We start from the raw sequence: 23,979 nt of genomic DNA on the forward strand, positions 1-23,979 counted from the left end.
ATTATTTCTGGAGCTCGATTTGAATAGGTCGTATGTGCTTTTGTCGATTAAAAATTCGATCAGTTGGATTCGCTTATTATAGCGAAAACAGTTGAAATTGAGCAAAGTAGATACATACAGCAGAATCCTCACAAAACAGGCTTTCTGTTCCATCATTAAAAGTTTGCAAAATATCTGCCATATTGCTACAATGACTAAAATAAACTGATCGAATTTTATATCGACAAAAGCACATACGACCTATTCAAATCGAGCTCCAGATTTGCTTCCTGTTGAGTTCGCCGCCCATGTTTTTTTTCTCTTAACAAATTCGGAACGTAATTTATGGTCTTTGTGCGGGCTAACTTTGCTCTTCTTCGCTGATGTTTTTGTTTATGTTTACGTTTTGTTGAACATTTTCGCATTTTTCATCAAAAGTTTTTCATATAATCTAGTTTAATATTAAATTTTATCACATATTCAATACTCCAGATTTATTGAAAGCCTAAGATAACTTTGAATAATTTGGCTGCGCTATGGTTATCGTTCAGCTCGATCACTTCCCGAAAGTTTGCCGCCTGTGCATCCAACCGAAGCCGCCGGATCAGTTGATCCCGATTGAAAGCAGCACCCTGGAGCACGGAAACCAAACGCTGGCGGATCTGCTGAACGATCTCACATCTGTTGTGATTCCTAAGGTAATGAAGAACTTAAAGCTAATGCAAGATTCAATTTCAAAAGTTTTTATATGTTTTGTAGGATGTTGCTGAATCAGTCCCAAGAGCCATGTGTTGCAAGTGTTTCGCCGAGTTTGAGTTTGTGGTTCAATATCAACGGAAGTTGATCCTGCTCACAAGATTTCAAGTGGCATTTGCACGGCTCAAAGCGGGCGATAAGGCACCAACTGAGGACATACTGTGTAACAGCCGGTGCGAATTGGAGAGTCTTTTCAAGGAACTGAATATCTGTGCCGAAGGGGAAGAAATGGCTCTGGATCGATTACTGGAATATGATCCGGGAAAACCTACCGACTTGTCTGTTCTAAAAATGGAAGACAACTCAAGTGTCGTAGAAAACGTAGGAAAACAGGAGGAATCCGAGTACTATAACGTGGAATACATTGAGGATGGAGAAGATGTTAGTTCCCGAGAAAAGCAAAACGAGGAGCATCAGGCTATCGCCGAGTCTATTGAAGCGGTAGCAGAGTTTTTGCAAGAAACGGAGGAAGAATCGAACATGTTTTACTTTATCAACGAATGTGAAGAGGGGCCAGCCAATGCAGCAGAAGAAATTCCTAGGCCACAACAAGAGCAAGAAATGCTACAATGCGCTAAATGCACATATCAAACGCATTCGTCAAAAAACTACGAATTTCATTTGGATCACCACAAGAAATTTGAAGAAACGCCCTCAGAGAAGAAGGAACCACCCGTTAAGCGAAAACAAAAAATCAGAATGCTTCAATGCCTTTACTGCAAATATCGAACCACATCAAAAAGTATGTTCCAGAATCACGTGGATCGCCACGCAAATCCTACCGACGAGAATCCGTGGAAATGTTCGTTTGCCAATTGCAGTGAAGCTTTCCCAACCAAAGACGATCTCCTGAAGCACAAAAAGGAAATTCATTCCAATTACGTGTGTAACATTTGTGGCTTGGCGGTGAAGCACAAATACACGCTGGAAGTTCATCTACGGCGGCACAACGGAAATAGCAACTATCCCTGCTGGTACTGTGACACATCGTTTTACACGGCGAACGAACTGAAAATGCACATGACGGTTGTACATCTTAATTCGGCTGAGTTCCTGTGCAACGAATGTGGATTGGCGTTCAAAAAGTGAGTATATTAGCGCATTTGCCCAAAAGTACACGCGGCAAATCCCTGAGGAAAGGAACAGCCGCGTTTTTAGCTCCTCTTTTACTCAATTCTTATGGGAGATAACATTGCGGCGTTTCCTCAAGTGCGGTTGTTCCTTTCCAAGAGGATTTGCCGCGTGGAATTTCGTGCAAATGCGCGTTTGGAACATTACAAAGGCCGCGCGGTGTATCATATTCAACAAACCAGTCAATACCTAGCTTAGGGTAACCCAAAGAATTTTCTAAAGATTTCAAGAACTTTCTGGAAGTTGCTGAAGGTTGCAGAAAAAAGGAAAAGAACGTTCTAGAATGTTCTGGAGTATTGACCTTCTTAAAGTTTCGAGAATCTCCTTGAAGTTTCTGGACGCTTCAAAAGGAGGGGAAGCACCTTCTGCCGTATATTGGAATATCTTCTTCTTTTTCTTGGCGTAATATCTCAACTGGGACAAAGCCTGCTTCTCAGCTAGCTAGGAGATTCTGTCTATGAGCTCTACTACAGTTATTAACTGAGAACTTTCTCTTCTAATGACCACTTAAACTTAGTTGTTAAACTTTTTAGAAAAGAACCTTCTAGAATGTTCTCAACATCAAACTGAATAAAATTTAGAAAACTTTATGGAAGTTAGGGAACAAGCAAAAAAATAAAAAAAAAAACTTCTCAAATGTTCTGGAACATAAAAATCTATGAAATTTCCAGAATTCTCCTGGAAGTTACTGAATGTTCCAAAAGTAAGACAATCATTTGAGATATTCTGGAATATCACCAGTGGCGTCGCGTAACCTCACTTTTTACCTGTGCATCGACCCTAAAACTTGCAATTGCAGGGGATTTATGATCAAAATCGAAATAGAAATAAGTGAAAGCAGCTATTCTCGTCATTTTCTAATTATTACAAGCAAATTTGTTCAAAAAATTCAAGAAATTATACTTGGTGCACAGGTAAAAAGTGAGGTTACGCGACGCCACTGAATATCACACTTTCTCAAATACGTAAAACTTTCTGTAAGCTACTTAAATGAGAAGAACTAATATGGAATGTTTTGTAACACTTTTTTTTAATTTCGAGAACTTTCTGGAAGTTAATAATCGTTCTAGAAAGAATAAAGTAGGGAATCGCGCCACTTGGGCGGTGGCTTCTATATTCGTCTGTTTTCCACTATAACTCAGTCAAATTTGAATCAATTGACACAACTTTTGGAATGTGGTGAGATAGGTATAGTATCTACCCGTGTATGTACAACATTTCAAGTCAATTGATTCAAAATTGACTGAGTTATAGTAGGAAACAGACGAATATAGAAGCCACCGCCCAAGTGGCGCGATACCCTACGTTTTGGGAGTTCTGGAACATTAAATTACATAGAATTTCGAGAACTTTCTGAAGATTACTGAATGTTTTAAAAAGAAGAATAATAATCTACGAGTATGTTCTAGATCTAGATCATCAAAATTCTCGAGATTCTAAGAGCTTTCGAAAAGTTACTGGACGTTCCAAAAACAAGACTAAGAACCTTATGCAAACTTTTTAAATTTACGAAAAGTCTCTGGAAGCTTGTGAACGTTCCAGAAAAAAAGAAAAATAAACTTCAATAATAAGGGCCCATATAGCCGAGGCGGTAAACGCACGGGTATTCAGCATGACCATGCTGAGGGTGACGGGTTCGATTCCCGGTCGGTCCAGGATCTTTTCGTAAAGGAAATTTCCTTGACTTCCTTGGGCATAGAAGTATCTTCGTGCCTGCCACACGATATACGCATGCAAAAATGGTCATTGGCAGAGGAAGCTCTCAGTTAATAACTGTGGAAGTGCTCATAGAACACTAAGCTGAGAAGCAGGCTTTGTCCCAATGAGGACGTTACGCCAAGAAGAGAGAGAGATAAACTTCAATAATATTCTGGAACAACCCAATTTATAAATTTTTTGAGATATTTCTGGAAGCTATTGAGCGTTAAAAAAACAGAAAATTCTCTAGAATATTCTGGAACATCAAACTGCTTTAAATACCTGAAACTTTCTAGAAGCTGCTAAAACATTAGAAGCAGCAAAAAGAATAAGAAAACGAACCTTCTGGAATTTTCTGGAAAAGGTTTTGTAATGCCGAGAATGTTCGAAGCGAGCGTTCATAAAAAAATATGAAATGGACCTTCTAAAATTCATTAAATTTCGAGAACTTTCTGGAGATACTTAAACGTTCAAGAGAGAAGAATTCTGGAGAGAGATTCTGGAATGTTCTCGAGAACTTTACAGAAATATCTGAACATTCTAGAAATCTCTGGAACTCTCCTTTCTACCTCTCCTTCTATAAAAACATACGACCAGTAAATTCGACAGTATTTTATGAACCGACAGATGTTTATATGAAAAAGTGTTGGAGTGAAAAAATATAACTGAAATTTTAAAAACAATCTTTTCCTACCTATAGGACTTTGCTGGCTAGCCACGTCAGATCAGCTAGTAAATACCTACCTAATATTGTTTTGTTTTATCAATTTGTTCGCAGCAAAAAATCATTGACCCTGCACGAGAGAACTCATTCGGAGCAACGTAGTTTTTCCTGTGAGGAGTGCAACATGACCTTCAAAACGTCTACTCTTCTTCGGAGACATCATAATAGTATCCACCGTGGCATTAAGTTCTACTGTACCATGTGTCCAGTCAGCTATGGACGGAAGGATAAACTGCGAATGCACATGGAGAAAATTCATAAGGTATGTAGTGGAACTAAGAAGCGGTTTAGCTTTTACACCGGTAGTTCAATTGCCAAATGGATTCTAAGAATCTTCCCCAAAACCTGAATGCCGGAATGTTACTTCTTTTAAATTTTACAGGTTCAAACCTACTTTCCGTGCGAAATTTGTCTCAAAACATTCGCAACGGCCTTCGAACTGACCGAGCACTCCGAACACCACCGGAATCCCAAGGATCTTGAATGTGCCACGTGTCTTTCGGCTTTCCTCAACGCGAAGGAATTCGACGAACATCTGTGCATAAGCTATCGGGACGACTACTACTGTTGCGATCGAGATTTCAAATATCACCTCCAGTACAACAAGCACATGTTCCTGGTGCACGGTTTGAAGACAAATGCCCGGGTCCGGTTGACGGCCAACCAGCTGGTCGGAGCTGCCAGAGCTTCCCGCAAACAGATCGAACGGTGTACAAAGTGTGAAAAGGCTTTTGCCACGCGAAAGCTCAAAAAGGATCATATGGTGCTCTGCCTGAAGGATGCCGTTGGCGAACGGATGGAAGTCGATGCGGGACAGCGACAGCGAGAAGTGCACGATGTTTTGGATGTGCACGCGGAAGATGAAGCTCATCGGATGGTATCGTTTGAACAGGGCCAGCCAGTTGTGAGTCATACAGGTTGAGATGAGATGCAGTTTTGTTATATATACTGCCCCCACTCGCATAACAGTCCCATTTGACTTTTCATCAATTTTGAGTTAATGTTATGCATAGTCATCATTTTCGATGTACTTCCAAATACAACAATAAAAATTACGAATTTTTATGTCAATGTGTGAAAAAAATACCAAGTCATGAGCGCCCCATATCAAAAGTACCCGCATAACAGTCCCATCATGGATTTTTGTGTCACAAAACACAAAACTGAACAACTTTGTAGCAATTATAATATTTTTTACAGTTATATATTCATGTGCAAAGCAATCTGTGAAAGTTTCGAGATGATCGAAATATTTTTCAAATTTTGGCAATTTTTCAAAGTTTTATATGGAAACAAGTTTTCAAACTTCAAATGCCGTTTTCTCAATTCCTCCTTTTTGCAAATGGGACTGTTATGCGAGTGGGGGCAGTATAGGCTTAATACACTTTTAAGTATAATAAATTAGGGTGACAATGGGTATTATCGGCAGGTTTGTTCTCTTCGTCATGGGGGGTTTTTGTCAGTCAAATTGTCTGAAACTTGGCCATATAATTCAGCTTAGTTGGGAAGGATTTAAGACCAACTCTGAGTTCAATTGGTTTCAAAAAACCCCCAAAGACGAAGAGAACAAAACGGCCGAGAATAGGTAATTTCCCCTATATAAAAAGCCGAATTTTTTTCATTTTTGAGTACTTGACTCATACTTGATCATTGAGAGACCAACATCGGCGTCGAATTTGCCCCCTTCAACCTTCAAGAACCTATCACTACAGCAAACGAAATCGCAAATTGACCACGTTCTGATTGCTGAACAACACGTCAAACATTATGAACTCTGGCCATTACCAGGATGTTTACTCAATAGACAAAATAAAATCCCCCGAGTCTTGCAGGAGGAAATTTCGAAAGTTAAAAAAATAAGTTCAAATTTTATAAAAAAAAAACGTTTCAAGAAATTATATTAAATTTAAAAAATTTCAACCTACAAAATCGGTAAAAAAATTAAGGGAAAATGTTCGAGAATTTTTTTTGTTAGGCTTCTGGCTGCACTCTGAATAGAGTTGAAACATCTACACTAGACCTGAAGATAGAAGAGAATACGTAATCTTTCAGAAGCAGTTTACCAACCGTACGCGGATACTGACATCCATTAAGACACTGTTGCAAACTAACTCAGAAAGTTACAGTAGGAGATTGGAATATTTTCAATTAATCAGTCAGTCTTAAAGTAGTCGTTCATCAGGATTAGTCTATGCCGTGTTCTACACAGTTCTTACTTGTCTTTGTGTTTATTTTTGTGGTATGGTTCGTTATTTTTTCTATTGCCTTCAGTTGTCGTACATTTGTCAAGACTTTTCAATTTCTGGAATACTATATTGTCTTATTTTGTTTAATACTTGTAACGTTATGTCATTCAGTACTCTTGGGTAAGTCTGTTGAGGCTACGAAAAGACGAGGGAAACGGGGACTCAGTCAAGCTAGAACAAAACACGTGTGGACGCTAGTACGCTTTAGACAAGAATGAATTTATTTACGCTCAGTTACATAGGATGAACTTATTTGCAGTGTTGCCTGATTGGCTTTCGTTCAAAGGTTGCCAGTCGAACCGGGTGATTCAACACTCCTCCTCAACGTTAAACGATGTGATGCCGATCGCCCTCCGAAGCTGTCGCAGTTTCATAGCCTGCAACGGTTTCGTCAGTAGGTCCTCCTCCATTTGCTCGGTCGGGCAATATTGTAATTGTACAGTGCCGTCCCGAACCATATCCTTGACAAAGTTGTATTTCGTATCGATATGTTTGGCCTTACGTTCAGTCCGATCTTCTCGTGTCAGCGCGATGCAGCTTTGGTTATCCTCATGGACTACGATTGGGAGAACCAGCTGCTGACCAACGTCTGCCATTAGCTTCTGAATCCACTTGATCTCCTGTAGGCACTCGGCGAGGGCTACGTATTCGGCCTCGGTACTCGATAAGGCTACACACTTCTGCTTATGACAGCCCCATCCAATAAGTCCATCGCCGAACTTGAAAACGAAGCCAGAGTTCGATTTGCGGTCGCTGGCGTCGCCTGCCCAGTCGGCGTCTACAAAGCACTCAAGTTTCTGACCATCACCGTCAAGGTACAGTACTTTGTCCAATGTGCCTTTAAGGTACCGTAGCACCCGCTTGGCCTCAGTCCAATCCGCTTCAGATGGCTCCTTCACTCTTCTTCCCAAAATCGATGTGGCGATTGAAATATCGGGTCTGGTGGTCACGGCGACATATAACAAAGCCCCGATCAGACTTTGATACGCTGCCGGCGAGTCCAGCTTCTTGCCATTCTCCTCATTTTGTTTTAAAAAGCCGGGATCCATCGGGTGTTTTGACGGCTTCGCGTTCTGCATACCGAACCGCTCCAAAATCCGTTCCAAATATGCTTGCTGGTCAATACAGTAGCGTCCGTCATTCAGTCGAACACGTATACCGAGGAAAAATCGCAGGTTCCCCATGACGCTGATCGTGAAGTTTTGCTTCAAGGCTTGGGCGACTTCAGCAAACTCCTCCTCCGTGTAGCAGATAACAATTACATCGTCAACATAGATAAGCACAAAAATGGACTTACCCGCCCTCCGCCGTATGTAAAGGCAAGGGTCTGCTGTTGATTGGTTGAATCCCATACGCTTTAAGACTTCGTCGATCTTCGCGTTCCAGACGCGGGCCGCCTGTTTTAGCCCGTAAATACTGCGCCTCAGCTGGCAGACTTCCTTCGGTTCACCGCTCTCATAGCCGGGCGGTTGGCGCATGAAGATCTCCTCCTGCAGTTGGCCGTGAAGATAGGCGGTTTTGACGTCGATGTGTTTCGTCAACATTTTACGCTTACAAGCCACAACCAGCATCGTCCGGAATGTGAACTGTTTGACTACGGGAGCGAAAACTAGGTCGTAGTCTGTCCCATATTTTTGGCAGAACCCCTGAGCCATCAACCGCGCTTTGAAACGGACGAGATTGCCATCCTCATCTGCCTTGCATTTATAGATCCATTTCGATCCGATAGCCTTTCGACCTGGCGGCAGCTCGACGATATCCCAAGTTCCGTTGTCCAGATGAGCTTGCATTTCTTCGGCCATGGCCGACTTCCATTCGGCGCACTGCGGACCAGACACAGCCTCCTGATACGTTCTTGGTTCGACCAGACTTTGCTTCACAACGTTCACTTCCTCGGGATACCTTACTGGTGCTACACCAGCTGTTGCGCGTTCCGAACGGCGCAAAGCCAGTTTCTCAACCGCGGGATCCGGTTCTCCGACGTCATCATCGTTCCACAGTCCGCGAAGCCAATCATTGTCGTTGTCGTGCCAAAAACCTCGTGGCCAGCTGTTATCTTCGTCATCCCATCCATAAAAATCTCCTTCGGAAAGTGTGTCGTCCGCTACCTGCTGTTTGTTGGCTTCCTTTTCCGTTTTATCGAGCGACCACTCGATTTCCTCGCTGCCTTCCGCGTTGTCTGCCAGTTTGCATTCAGCGCGAAGCTGAGCCTTGGACCCGTCCTGCAGCTCTAGGAAACGAACGTCCCTGCTGATCTGAATCTCTCCCGTTCTCGTGTTCAGTGTTCTGTACGCTTTATGCTCGGCCGAGTAGCCTACGAATGTCATCCGAACTGCCTTGACGTCCAGTTTCTTTCGTTTCGCTGACGGAATCATTACGTATCCAACGCTCCCGAACAATCGTAGGTAGGCCAAATCTGGTTTTCTACCAAACCAAATTTCGTAGGGTGTACGATCTACCGCAGCAGAGGGCAACCGGTTTTGCAGGTAGCAAGCGGTGTTCACCGCCTCCGCCCAGAATCGCTTATGCATGCCTGCGTCCAAAAGCATACATCTACCCATCTCGCTTAGAGACCGGTTCTTCCGCTCTGAAACCCCGTTTTGCTGGGGTGAGTATGCTGCAGTGTATTCCGCCTTTATTCCTTCGGTGGCGTAGAACCGACGCAGTGACATGCCGGAAAATTCTCCGCCCTGATCCGAGCGGATGATTCGCGGTTTACGACCGAACTGATTTTCGACCAATCGTACGTACTCGCGAATTTTTTCCTCGACCTCCGATTTCTTTCTTAGAAAGTAGACGTAGGTGTAACGACTATGATCGTCTATCAGAGTCATGTAATAGCGGCACCCCCCTGAGCTCGTCTCCTCCATTGGTCCACACACATCACTATGGATTATATCCAACACCTGTGTCGACGTTTTTTCGGCCACCTGAGGAAACGACGGCCGGGCCATTTTGCCTTCGATGCAGCACTCACAGGTGCAGCGGATGCCGCAGTCGACCACATTCAATCCCGTCACCAAGTCGTTTCGCTTCATTTCCCCGAGAACATCCGGACTCCTATGTCCAAGGCGGCGATGCCATGTATGTTGGCAGTTTTTCGCATGCTCTCGGGATTCGGATTTCATCACTCGATCTTGCGCGACCCGCAACCAGTACATATCACTCACTTTGTCCGCGACCGCGACTACCGTGTTACCGTACACAAGTTTGCAACCATTGTTGTCAAATATCGCCCGAACACCTTTAGCCGCAAGCTTCCCGATCGAAATCATATTTCCTTCCAGAGTGGGAACATACAGCACCCCGCGAAGTGTGAGTTCGATTGTCTCTCCACTGTCATCAACGCACTTGATCAGGCAATCGCCGACGCCTTCCACTTGATTTTCGCTTCCATCCGCGACGGTGACACTCGACCGCGACTCATGTTCCATTATTGTGCGTTTAGCACTAAATTGATTTCCGAAAAAACTTCATCGACTTCCGCTGCCTTTCCTATGCGTTAAACATAACGTCGGAAGTAGTGCGCTGTACAGTAAATCTGGTTTTCTATACAGCGCACTACTTCCGACGTTATGTTTAACGCATAGGAAAGGCAGCGGAAGTCGATGAAGTTTTTTCGGAAATCAATTTAGTGCTAAACGCACAATACCGTAAACGCACTTTTGTCGTTACACATATGCGACGTGGCCCCCGAGTCCACCAGCCACGAATGAGGTACCCGACGACGACTGTCATTGTGACGCACCATGAACGTGAACGATCTGTTGTCGTTTTCACGCACTTGCTTCACTTTTTCTTCCTGCTTCTGTTTATTCTTCTTTTTCTTCTTATCTTCACCCTCTCCGGCATTCTTGCGGCTCAGGAACTCCCTGCATTCACGCTTTTTATGGCCAGGCTGACCACAGAAGAAACAAACACCAGCCGATTTGTGTTCGTTTTTCGCCTTCAGCACGCGCTCCTCCTGTGCTTTACCGCCATACAACTTTTCACTTTCGTCGATCAGTTTGGCTCGCACCAGCTCCATCGTCAAGTCCTGATCGGAGCGGCTTCCATATTCTCACCTTCGCGATAGTTTGTGCTGCAAATCTCTTTGAGCAACGAAACTTGAGAGTGTGAGAGTGGCTTTGTGGTGATGAGATTTGAGCGCATCCCAAGTTCCTTTCGCTGTGGCTTGCGACATGATGAGGTTATGTTGGTTATCTTCCACCAACAAAGCGATGGTGGCTCGCGCTCTTGAATCACCCTCCGTCCAATCCGGAGTTACCGGTGCCGGCGCGACACCCGGGTCGACGTACTTCCACGTACCCTCCCTCATCATGAGCATTTGCACCTTGAAAGCCCACGACCGATAATTCCGGTTGTTCAGCCGGACGACGCCCACCTTCGAAAAATCCATTCCGCTCACACAAAAGATTTCCGGACAAATCCACTTTCGTTACCGCGAAAAACGATTTTCCAACCGCGCCGCGTACTTTCTCGAACAAAGTCTTTGTTTTCTCGCACCGAAAACACTATTTTCCGAAACGCGTCACGCACTTTTTTCACTAGAACTGGCCCCAATGCTGAGCACATAACCTGTTGAGGCTACGAAAAGACGAGGGAAACGGGGACTCAGTCAAGCTAGAACAAAACACGTGTGGACGCTAGTACGCTTTAGACAAGAATGAATTTATTTACGCTCAGTTACATAGGATGAACTTATTTGCAGTGTTGCCTGATTGGCTTTCGTTCAAAGGTTGCCAGTCGAACCGGGTGGTTCAACAAAGTCTAGGTAAAATGCTAGATAGTTATGTTATTATGCTAGTTGTTATGTTTGTCATTTTGATTTTTGAAGATACGGATTTTTATACTGTAACATTCCACAGAAGCATAAAGAATACAGTATTAGGTACCTAGTTCTTATTTTCTATAGAAGTAAGTCGTAGTCTTTATTATTCAAATCGTAGAACAATTTCGAGAACTACCGTGCCATGCCCTAATACCGTCACCTTAAGGATGCTCTTCACTTCAAAGAGCCCTGTAAAAATCAATAATCCATGTTTCTTGATTTTTCAAACGGTACATTATTGCTTATTGTGTGTATTATGCACCGTGACCGTCCCTAATTCTGCGCAGTCCCTAATTCGGCGCACTTTCGCGAATATACCACAAAATCACGGACGCTAGTTCAATATTAGCTTCAAATATATTTTTTGAATATTGTTTCAATAGTAATGAAAAAGTTTGTGAAGAAAAATTTTTGAAATCAACGACCATTATTTTGTAAAAAAATAAAATGATGTTGCAAGTAGGGTATCGCGCTACTTGGGCGGTGGCTTCTATATTCGTCTGTTTTCCACTATAACTCAGTCAATTTTGAACCAATTGACTTGAAATGTTGTACACGGGTAGATACTATACCTATCTCACTGCATTCCAAAAATTGTGTCAATTGGTTCAAATTTGACTGAGTTATAGTGGAAAACAGACGGAAATAGAAGCCAGCCCAAGTGGCGCGATTCCCTACTGGAAATTGCCTGAAATCTGTGTCCGTTAGCAAAGCTGCTAAAAAGTTGCCTCATAAGCTGAAGCATTTTGCGACATAAATAATGAAGAGAATGTCTGCTTTTGCATGCGCATCCTGTACTGCTGTCTTCGAGGAATCAGAATCGGCAAAAAACAATTGAGTTTTCTTCATCTTTTCTTAATCTTCTTGTTCTTCTTAGGTGCGCAGAATTAGGAACCGGTATTAAATAGTGGTCCTTATTCTGCGCAGACATTTCAACACTAAGTTTTGAACATATAATTAATAAACAAACATCATATAAATGCCAACATAGTTATAACTAGGATGTTCTATGGTTCTAGCAATCCGGTGAATGTAATTACGTCTCAACAAGTTAGTTTATAAACTTTGAAGGCTAATTTACGATTCTTGCATTTTTGATCTGATAGTTTGTGACCGGACTAACCACTTGTTTTAAACATTTGCTATCAACCTCTGGGGAAATTGTATGTGTTAATGCAAGCATTCGTCAAATGCGATATATGATGTAAGTTTACATGGAATTTTCTTAAACAATGGAAACCCTGGAGTTAGACAAGAAAGAAGTCTCAGTTTGCAAACAAAAATTGTGCCACCTTGTCATGGCGAAAAAGTTTATAATGCCTTTAGGAATGAAAGTAAATTTTACTAATATGTGCATATGCGGATGACTAAAAAACTTTACGTAGAAGTATTCGATAATGCTAATGCTATAAAATCCTTTTGTGTATTATGATTGAAATTCCCTTTGCTCAGTAATCAAAGTAGGTAGTATCAATGTTGGGTACATGCAAAGTTCCAATATGGTCGTAATGTCGTATAAAAGTTGAAAATGAAGAATTCAATTATTTAAATTTAATCTATGAATCATGTTCTCATTACAATATGTTATCTTTTTAGAGTTTTTCTCATGTGCGCAGAATTAGGAACACTAGTGCGTAGAATAAGGAACATTCCAAAAAAGGGTGCGCAGAATTAGGAACAAAGACACACTTTAGAATTTTCATAATGTTACGTATAAATTGAGTGATTTGTATAAGAATTATATTTTTCTCTTATTTACAAAGCTAATAACTATGTGCGGTCAAAAATTCAGCCAAATCGGTTCGATTTTGAATTTGTTACAGCTGATTGAAATTGAAAAAGTCTTGCGCAGAATATGGACCCTCCACGGTATAATAAATATGATTAATGGACTTCCAAATGTTTAATCCATTGTTAAAATCAAAATAGTAAAACATAGCATTGTTCCTAATACCGTGTGACCCGCATACATTGGTGGTCCTTTGAATCATCACTATATCAATCATACTAAGTTCATACTTAAAAGAATATGTGCGTCAAACGTTGTCTAGAGGTTTGTGTAATTGATAGTAAAAAGTATCAATAATATTTTCAGTTTGCAAGTTTTAGCCGAAACACGGTATTTGGAACACATAAGGAACCATGCCCTAATACCGTGTATAGGTACTTTGCACTCACATTCTGTAAATATTTTTAATCGCTTGTTTTTGAAAATATGTGCCAAATTTATCACGCCTAACTTGAGAAGGTTTAATATGCTAATGATTTAACTAGTTATTCAGTTTAAAAAATAATACACTTAGTAAAATATTTGAGTTTTTTGTTAAATACACGGTATTAGGAGGCACACGGTATTAGGGCATGGCACGGTATGCATGTGCAGATCAAAAGTATGTAGGGTAGGTGTCCCTGCAGTAATCTTACGCTCCCATATTTATCCTATCCGAAAACAAGAGACTACGGCACCGATTGATTCCGTTCTTTTTGTTTTCATGGGTGCTCACTTCTAACAAAAAATACAAAAATAAGAAACAAAACAAACAGCGCTTCAATCCTTTGTTTTTCGTGGGATGAAAATGGGAGCCATATGCTTAATAAGGGAATCAATACCCTATGTTTGCCCATAAAACACTGGGATTTACGAATAGGCATTGGTTTTGCGTGGCCAAGATATTGGGAAAGGTGGTAGATTAATTTGGTGTATTGAGCTGGGGATAGAAGGTGTTAATAATTGTATAGTCGTCATTTACCTTTAGACTGATTTTAAGGGTAATCAGTGAACATTTTATATGCCTAATACTTCCGTAATTGCTTCAGTGTTAGAGATGATTCCAGTTTTGAGCCCATCATGGCCCCATGCTGTGATGCTTTGCGGGAAATCAATGCTCGATACAGTGCATTGTTTAAGTTGAGGTACATGAAAGGAGAGGAAAGGTAATACCTATTAGAGCTTTTGGTGATATTATCACGACGGCCATTCAGAATGGTTCAACGGAAGTAGATGAGAAGATCATCCCTGCTGGCTTGCAGCGCTCATCAAACTCATGGTGAACAAAACGTAAGCTATACGAACGCGGAAACAAGTACGAACATGCATATTAAAAAAAATTCTGCTTCGATGTCTGATATCTGTGTGCTGGTGGTGTATAAATTTTTAGATTTCGGAACTCTATCCATGATTCTTCCTTGATTTTCTTCCGAGACTCTTCCTTGGATTTATACCGTAATTCTTCCTTCAAGTTCTTTCGCAGTCTCTCACAGAATTGTTCCCGCATTCTCCTTGAATTTATCCCTTTTTTCCCCTAGTGGTTTGCTAGAGTATTTTTCTGAATTTCTCCAGTTTTCCATCCAGATGTTTTTACGTATTTGCTCGGGGTTTTTAGGATGTTCTTTCGGGATTTCTGAGAGTTGTTCCAGAGATTTCTACTAGAGTTCCTCCCAGGGTATTCTGTACGCGGTCTCTGCTGGAGACCCCGGTATTTCTTCTAGATGTTTTCCCGATATGCTACGCTGGCTTACTCCCGGAGATCCTTTCAAAATATATGCTGAGTTCCTCCAGAAATTTCTCTTTCCGCGATTGCTTTTCATCCATTTATTATACATTCATCCAGAGTTTTCCGACATTTTTCTTGTGTTTCCTCGCGGACTTTCGCCCGTAGTTCCTGCCGGGATTTCTCTTGGAGGTTTTAGTGTTTCTTCTTAAATTATATTTCATTCCGGAACACTCCCAGAACTTTTTTCCGACATGTCCCAGTTTTACTCAGGATTTCTTCGGAAGTTCCTCTCGAGACTTCTCCACACATTCCGAAGAAAAACTCCTGAAAAATTTCCGACTACAACTTCATGAGCAACGAATAAAATAATCCCAGTAGGAGCACCCAGAATTTCGGGACAATAGGATGGATCGATGAAGTACTAGATTTGTAGTAATGAGCAGAATTTTAGTATGGTGAGAAGGTCAATTCTCCGTTTCTGCAATGAAATGATCCCAAAAGCGTGGGTATTATGATTCCTTGCCTAATTTGATGCTGTTTGACCAAAACTTGGGGCAACAGTGTTGTTGTTTTCTCCATTTCTTGCAACATAAACAACATAGTTATCCAAAGTTTTGCTCAAACAGCATCAAATTAGGCAAGCAATCATAACACCCACGCTGTTTGCACCATTTCTTTGCAGAAACGGAGATTTGACCTTCTCACCATACAAAAACTCAGCTTATTACTACAAATCTAGTACTACGCCGAACGTGCCCCATTTCTGGTAGCGATTACGAAAACAGCTCTGGGAATTAGATCTTGCTACATATTTTACTGTCTAAAGTAATCGGACAGTTCTGTACCTTTCAAGATCTTTGTTTGGTGTACATCATATATTGGGAAATGGAGGTACCATCAGAGCACCCGATTGAAGCGAATTGGAAAGGAACTTGGAACTGCCTCCTCCTTGTTGTTAACAATTCGCGGGCTCTTCGACCCCATCTATTGGGAATATTCTGTCAATCGAGGGCTCGATTTTGCAGTTGTTCGTGAGAACTTTCTTTTGGAAGGAGATTCTTTTCCCCTGACGCGGGGCGCAAGTGTCTTTGCTTGCGAGTCCGCACAACCCTTTTTGGCCCTTCATACAGGAGAATGACCGATCACTAACAACAGCAAACCTGTTCATCAATTTAAAATCGGCGTATGAGTTCAGCGGAGGTGAAGATGTTGGACCTTAGTTCTTCTAGTCCAAAACCAGAAAGATGTCCGAGAAGATTTTTTAAGAATATTGGAGTTCTCTATATATTATCTGAAATAAATAATAAAATCAGCAACATTTCGATAATTACAGACTTTACGGTTTTTAATAAGCTAACAAACAGCGATTTCTGAGTAACGAAATTATAAAAAAGTCATGAAAGTTACACAAACGAGGCAATCTTACGTATGATTCTTACTATTTTTGCATCTGTATAAACTATATATCACTTAGGCGAAAGAAGTGCATAAATTTAATGAAAAACAAAACAAAATCTAGCGTCTCTTACGTTTTGGTGTGTGATGTGTATGTGTGTTTGTGGCTCTCATTGCGCGTCGTCCAAATTTATTCAAACAAAGTCCTAAAAACCGTCATTACAATTGATTGTCTTCCCTAACGATTGGTAAATCAAAAGCTGATGTGCTAACATATTTGATGTAAATAAAAAAAAAAAACTGAGTTAAACCTAAAGCGACAAAATTGACTGATTGGTTGACTTTTCGAGATGGCATCCGTGTGGGTGTGTGTGTCTGTGACCGGCGTTTACAGGAGGGGCGGGGGAAGGGTAAAGTTATCACATTTCCGTTTCCATTTATTAGCCTAAATCCGTACCGATATCAGTACCAGTCTGAGAATTTGAAAAACTTTGTATGGGGGGAAGGAGCAGCCGTTGGGCATGAAGCCGTTTGGCATGATGGTGCTTGGAGTAACTGTACATTTCGCCATAATACACATTTTTTTTCAAATAGGCTATTTTTTGTGTTATACCGAAGGATCGTTATGCCAAATGACCCTTGGGTGTTTATCTCTTTATGCCACATGGCGTCATGTTAAACGATTTTGTGCCATTCGGGTAGCTCTTCTTGTATGAGCTTTTGAAGTTCCATAACAAAGATTTTTTGCCAAAATTAAAAAAGAAAAGCTATTTTGTGTTTTACCTCGTGGGATTAGAGCAGCACGAAGTCACTGATGTTCTTCTTTGGCTGACAGAGACTTTCCGGAAGCAGGTCGACGAGTTTGTTGTACAGCAGGCAGCGTCTTATTTTCAGCTCAAACAGTTGATCGTTGGCCTTGCGGGTGCGAGATGAGTAGCTGGATGACGTCGATGGAATCGCCCGCGCTGTTTGCGAGCTGGAACACTCACTGCTTAGCGAACTCATGCTGGAAGCGTCCGCTTCGTCCGGACATTTGGGCGATTCCACCCGCATAATCTTGGCATTGTCTTCATTTGGTTCACGCTCGTTGGCATGCTTCTGGCTGTTGGGTTTCAAGCTACCGCCCAGGGGACATGCCAGCAGGCTGGTGGGTTCCGTTTCACAATCCGTACTGTCCGATTTGAACAATAGTGATGCCAACTTGTGGAACTCCTTCAACTGCGCTGGATCGTTGTGATCGATGATGTCGTACAACTTCGTTTGCAGGTAGGATATTGCCGTGAGGGGATTCTTCCTGGCAATCTCTTCGTACTCTTGTTTTCTAAGCAGGTACTTACAGTAGCGCAGTATATTCTCCCTGGTTGGTTTCTCCAGCCGTAGCATCCAGAAGTCATCCAAACGGACGTGTGAATTCATGCCAGGATTACCACCGAAAAGGAAGTGGACCTGATTTACTGCATCGTACACGATCTGGTGAGCGTACCGTGGGCACGGTTCCGAGCAAGCATGCTGGCTCTTCAGATAACAGTTCTCTCCAATCGAGTGGTCACTCCTGTACACACAGCACCATTCCCTTTTGATCAGCGAGAACAACCAGAACGAATTGATGTTGAGATCACGCCGTTCCTTTTCCTTACTCAGACTGGTCAGCACGTAAATTTCGTCCTTGTCACAGTCGATCGTCGCTCGTTGGGTGAAACCGGACTGGGGCACGTTTTTCGAATCCGTACCGACGTTCTCCGGGGTCATACTCGTGAGCTCAGTGCTGTCCACATTGTAGATCAGAAAGTCCGTCATGTAATCCTTGCCGCGTTGGCCGCCGAAAATGTACAGTTTTCGGTGTTTCTAAAAGAGACAAAGATAAGAGTTGTCATTTTAAAGCAATTTAAAAAACGCTCGCGAACTGATAGCCCAGTTATTGAGAGGAAACTGCGCACAGCTAAACATGTTATGATTCTACAATTCTATGACTCATTCTGATATTACTAAACTAGAATTTAAGAATTTTGACTTACATGATGGAACAGCATCGAATGGGTCACTCGCGACTTGATGCTCTGCACGTGCGGACTAGCGGCCGACGGATGCCCACAATCCACCAAGATATGGTTCCACGTGTTGGTGCTGATGTGATACGAGTACAGCCCCGAATACTTGTAATCGCCCGTTGTTTCTTCCTCATTTCTAAAGGAGAAAGAAAATCTGTAACTTGTAGGAAGTTCGTGTAGAAAGGTGTGACCAAACGAAAAAATGTGAAGAAAAAATCGACAAGAGAGTCGACAAAAAAGTAACACAGGAAACTATGGTACTCACTTGGGCTCGAGGATGCGACCACCGAAAACGTAGATTGTCTGCTTGTCCACGTCGATGCACATCTGATGGTCGTACACGAGTTGGGGTCCGCCCACTTGTGCCGTATCGTTGCTGATCAAGCACCACGTTTTGCTGATGGTATTATACAGGTAAAAATCGCTATTGATGTTTTCCTCCGTGCGGGAAGCACTGTCCAGGTAGCGTCCGATCATAAAAATCTGCGAGTTCTTCGTGTCGTAAACCATCTTGTGGCAGGCGCGTGGCGACGGACCGTCCAGCAATTCGGAATTTTCGTGAATCATCGTCCATCGGTTGTTCTTCATATCGTAGGACCACAAATCACTCAAATCCTCGCTGCCATCCCAACCGCCGTACAGATAGACGGTACTGGTCAGCGGATCAATGATGAGCTGATGGCCACCTCGACGGCCAGGTCGTGACTCGCGTTCCGCTGTCACCTGCAAGCTCCAGTGCGGTTTATACTCCTGTCGCAAGAGGTAGTCGTCCATTAGGCCGCCTAGAATCAGACAGACAAAATGTTATTTTAAGCTGCAACAGAGCCCTCCTCATCTTGTCTCACTGTTGATAAAATCGACCAGAACTACTTCAGTCTTCTTAAAATCTCCTTTGTTGACGAGAATTTCATGCAGTTCAGTCATCTTTTCGTCCTCCAGTCGAACGCCCGTCTCCTCCTGCAGGGCGCTAAATGCCTTGACGTAGCCCTGCTGGCGGCAGTGTTTCATGAACAGCCGTACGATCTCCACCTCCCGCAGCATGTTGTACTTGCGCAGGTTCGACAGGATAAAGATCGAATCTTCGATTCCAAGCAGCTCGACGTACCAGATGCAAAAGTTGAAACTGGGTCCCCACGACAGCAACGGTACAATTTGAAGGAACTTGATCGGTAACAGTTCGCCCGAGTTGGTGCGATGTTTCAAATTGAACGTTTCCGGAACCGAGTCGTTTTTGAGACCACTGAAAAGAGAATGAATCGAAATTTTAGTGGATTTTTTCTTCTTCTTTCTGACGTTACGCCCTCGCTGAAGAAAAAAATTGTCTCATTGTCTCAGCTTACCCGACGTCTCCACTAGACAGAAATGTCTTGCCATTTTGCTGGACAGATGTGTCATGACAGAAATGTTCTCTCGCTGTTTGCATGAAAAGCAGCGGTGTTGATCATTTCTGTTACCCCACGTCTCCACTAGACAGAAATATCTTGCCATTTTGCTGCCAGAAAGAGAAAACGTAACAGAAATGATCAACACCGCTGCTTTCCATGCAAACAGTGAGAGAACATTTCTGTCATGACACATCTGTCCAGCAAAATGGCAAGACATTTCTGTCTAGTGGAGACGTCGGGTTACCCAACGTCTCCACTAGACAGAAATGTCTTGCCATTTTGCTGCCAGAAAGAGAAAACGTAACAGAAATGATCAACACCGCTGCTTTCCATGCAAACAGCGAGAGAACATTTCTGTCATGACACATCTGTCCAGCAAAATGGCAAGACATTTCTGTCTAGTGGAGACGTCGGGTTACGTTTTCTTTTTCTGGCAGCAAAATGGCAAGACATTTCTGTCTAGTGGAGACGTGGGGTTAGTATTCTAAGGGCCAATTTCTTCACCTCGGCTTAACCGGTAAGCCAGGCTTACCGATACAGTTAAACCTGGCTTAACGCTTAAGCTAGGGTGAAGAAATCGCCCCTAAGGGCCGATTTCTTCACCTCGGCTTAACTCGTAAGCCAGGCTTACCCATATAGTTGAACCTGGCTTAACGCCTAAGCCAGGATGAAGAAATCGGCCTTAAGAGCACTGCCTGGTTTACATTGTTCAACTGAAACGAGCATTTCACTTGCTAACTTTTCAAAGCTGTTCAATCCATCAATAGGAGGCAATCAGTGAAGTACTAGATTGAAAGTAGTTAGCTGGATTTTTGTATGGTGAGATGTTCAATTCTCCATTTCTGCAATAAATTGGTGCAAACAGCGTGGGTTCTATGATTCCTTGGCTAATTTGATGCTGTTTGAGCAAAAGTTTGGGTAACTGTGTTGTTGAAGTTGCATGAAATAAATAATACAACAACAAAGTTACCCAAACTTTTGCTCAAACAGCATCAAATTAGCCAAGGAATCATATAACCCACGCTGTTTGCACCAATAGGAGGCAATCAGTGAAGTACTAGATTGAAAGTAGTGAGCTGGATTTTTGTATGGTGAGATGTTCAATTCTCCATTTCTGCAATGAATTGGTGCAAACAGCGTGGGTTATATGATTCCTTGGCTAATTTGATGCTGTTTGAGCAAAAGTTTGGGTAACTTTGTTGTTGTATTATTTATTTCATGCAACTTCAACAACACAGTTACCCAAACTTTTGCTCAAACAGCATCAAATTAGCCAAGGAATCATAGAACCCACGCTGTTTGCACCAATTCATTGCAGAAATGGAGAATTGAACATCTCACCATACAAAAATCCAGCTCACTACTTTCAATCTAGTACTTCACTGATTGCCTCCTATTCACATCAATGGAATGATGTGAATAGACTAAGCAAATGACTTGAGTGTTCACTTGAATGCTCTTGAATGCATTTGGGAAGTGTTTCTTGAAGTGTTTACATTGTTCAACTCGTGCGGAGCGTGAGCAAACTGAATTGAGTTCATCTCACTGACAGATGACTTGAATGCAGCTAACATGAATCGCGGGTTTAGACGGGGCAAGTGAGACGATTTCGTTTGACTTGAATGAAAAAAATCAACATGTTCAACTTTCGTTCAAGTCAAGTGAGTTGCTCATGTGAGACGAATGGTGGTATTTACACGTTCAATAGGAAGCAATCAGTGAAGTACTAGATTGAAAGTAGTGAGCTGGATTTTTGTATGGTGAGATGATCAGTTCTCCGTTTCTGCAATGAAATGGTGCAAACAGCGTGGGTTATATGATTCCTTGCCTAATTTGATGCTGTTTGAGCAAAACTTTGGGTAACTGTGTTGTTGTATTATTTATTTCTTGCAACTTCAACAACACAGTTACCCAAACTTTTGCTCAAACAGAATCAAATTAGGCAAGAAATCATATAACCCATGCTATTTGCACCATTTCATTGCAGAAACGGAGAACTGATCATCTCACCATACAAAAATCCAGCTCACTACTTTCAATCTAGTACTTCACTGATTGCTTCCTATTCGCATTCAATAGGAAGCAATCAGTGAAGTACTAGATTGAAAGTAGTGAGCTGGATTTTTGTATGGTGAGATGATCAATTCTCCGTTTCTGCAATGAAATGGTGCAAACAGCGTGGGTTATATGATTTCTTGCCTAATTTGATGCTGTTTGAGCAAAAGTTTGGGTAACTGTGTTGTTGAAGTTGCACGGAATAAATAATACAACAACACAGTTACCCAAACTTTTGCTCAAACAGCATCAAATTAGGCAAGAAATCATAGAACCCACGCTGTTTGCACCATTTCATTGCAGAAACGGAGAATTGATCATCTCACCATACAAAAATCCAGCTCACTACTTTCAATCTAGTACTTCACTGATTGCTTCCTATTGGGCATTTCCATTGACTTGAATCAAGGGGGGGGGCAAGGCCTCCCAAAATCAATGAAATCCGGCAAATATCGACGCAGTTCATCTTATTTAGGCATATGCACATGAAAACTAGTACATTGAGGTGAAAATAGTTCAGTATTGTCCAATTTTGAAGAGCTTCGCCCCCTCAACTACGTCACAAGTTGGCGCCTATGCTAGGGACTCTTCTAGAACCTGCTTCAAAAGTTCCATCAGGAAACATGTCTGATTTTCTTCCAAAAATTCTTGCAGGAGGCTCCTTTTTCTTCCACATGGGACTGATAGGGGTAGGCGGGGCAATATGGACACCCTAAGGTTTTTTGCCAACTTTACCTGGCAAGATGTCAAAAAAGTTTAGTTTTTTGATACATGTATCCTTTTAAAGTCTATTTAGCATCTATTGCATAAGATTGCTCACGAAGAAAAATGATTTATCCACTTCAAAAAATGTTATGAAAAATGTTAGTTTTTCATGACCGTCTTCAAGCATACGGGGCAGAATGGACACCCCCATGGGGCAATATGGACACCTTGAGACTTTTACGAATTTCGTACATTATTTACACCTATAAAGTCATTTCATTACAAAACAACTATTATGGATGAATAATACGCCGAAGTAGTTCATTTTTGTTCAGTTAATTTAAATTCAGGCTGTTTTGGATAAAGCTTCGTTTTTGTCGGCATGTACAGCTGTGCCTAGAACAACTATTTTCCACTGCTGTCGTTTTTTGACCAATTTGTTTCACCCTATGTCTACTATAGTGAACATTTAACCGAAAATATTCTGAAATCGAAGAATTTGGTTGGTTTGTGATTTAGGTTATATTTTTTCCTTGCCGCTTCTTTCAAAAAGGTGAGTGTCCATTTTGCCCCGGCAGCAGAAGATGTTTCCAAACTTGATTTTTGATATAATAAAGAAGAAAATATAAACATGTTAAGCATGTTGATACAGTAAAACTACTTGCATGTGTTCTAGAAATATCAGGTTTTAATCGACCTGCAATAAATTAATCACTAAATCTTATTTTAGATGGTGTGAAAATTATAATTTCCATGCACAAAAAACGGAGGACGCAACTTTTTCGTGTAAAATCAAGTGTAATTTTAATTTCGAATTTTTCTTTCCTGAAACTACGTTTTAGACAAATGGACTATATTCTCCATTCATTAAAAGTTCAAAAAAGTTCGCATATTTCAAAATATTGAGGGTGTCCATTCTGCCCCGGGTGTCCATATTGCCCCGCCTACCCCTATATGACTGGAACAGTATACTGCCTATGATCGCATATCAGTCTCATATTTGCTGGGTTTCCTATTCACATAGGACAGTTATGTGATCATGGGCAGTATAGCCATGTTGGGTTTGCTAGTATTCTACGTAATTTCAGAAACCAACATAACTCGCGTTACATTTGAAAAGGGCCTATCCCTAAACTGTAAACAAATCGATTTTTATACCATTCCATAGCATCCCCCAACAGTAACCTACTATGCAAAGATCACCCACCTAATCGTTAACCTTATCAGAATAAACCCCACCTTCAAAACGGCCTATCCCTGCTTTTTTCCCAATCATTCATAAGCCCGTGCTCAAAATGGGCCATTAACGGTAAAATTTTGTTTACATTGGTAGGCCTTCTCGTTTAAATGGCCGACAACTAAAAATTTTCCGAACGGCTCCCGGCCCGAGTGCCGAGAGAGAGAGAGAGAGAGAGAGAGAGAGAGAAGGGCCGAGCCTTGATTCGATGTTAACAACGGACTCACTCGGCGGGCCGAACCACGCTAAGACAATTTTAGAAAGACTCACAATAAGGCCGACACCGGGTGAAACA

The 23,979-nt window shown here is 41.9% G+C and overlaps 2 protein-coding genes across 3 annotated transcripts in view; one reads left to right on the top strand and one right to left on the bottom strand.

Annotated features, from left to right (window-relative positions):
• Nucleotides 1-358: 358 nt before the first annotated feature.
• LOC115257993 (zinc finger protein 260-like) lies at nt 359-5,894 on the top strand. Its single transcript, XM_062852331.1, has 4 exons — nt 359-677; nt 739-1,820; nt 4,343-4,550; nt 4,671-5,894. Exons 1-4 carry the CDS (start codon nt 516-518, stop codon nt 5,208-5,210), a joined length of 1,992 nt encoding a protein of 663 aa, XP_062708315.1. The 5' UTR covers nt 359-515; the 3' UTR covers nt 5,211-5,894.
• A 10,283-nt stretch (nt 5,895-16,177) lies between these two features.
• Nucleotides 16,178-23,979, bottom strand: part of LOC109420811 (muskelin-like) — a 39,168-nt gene continuing 31,366 nt past the window's right edge. Inside the window, exons 3-6 of one of the 2 annotated variants that reach the window (XM_062852330.1) lie at nt 19,148-19,542; nt 18,568-19,084; nt 18,270-18,456; nt 16,178-18,099 (exon numbers count right to left, since the gene is read on the bottom strand). In XM_062852330.1, the coding sequence (XP_062708314.1) occupies nt 17,047-18,099; nt 18,270-18,456; nt 18,568-19,084; nt 19,148-19,542 (2,152 nt within the window). In that variant the 3' untranslated portion in view covers nt 16,178-17,046. The remainder of the gene's footprint in view (nt 18,100-18,269; nt 18,457-18,567; nt 19,085-19,147; nt 19,543-23,979) is intronic. The other variant, XM_019695258.3, reaches the window with a different exon arrangement.

This window comes from Aedes albopictus, chromosome 2, assembly GCF_035046485.1.
Source record: "Aedes albopictus strain Foshan chromosome 2, AalbF5, whole genome shotgun sequence".
Classification (NCBI taxonomy): domain Eukaryota; kingdom Metazoa; phylum Arthropoda; class Insecta; order Diptera; family Culicidae; genus Aedes; species Aedes albopictus.

Bases quoted from the DNA above. Each gene is read 5' to 3' on its own strand.
- LOC115257993 (XM_062852331.1), top strand. From the start codon at position 516: ATGGTTATCGTTCAGCTCGATCACTTCCCGAAAGTTTGCCGCCTGTGC. The intron at 1,821-4,342 runs GTGAGTATATTA...ATTTGTTCGCAG, and splicing joins TGTGGATTGGCGTTCAAAAA to CAAAAAATCATTGACCCTGC. The intron at 4,551-4,670 runs GTATGTAGTGGA...TAAATTTTACAG, and splicing joins ACATGGAGAAAATTCATAAG to GTTCAAACCTACTTTCCGTG.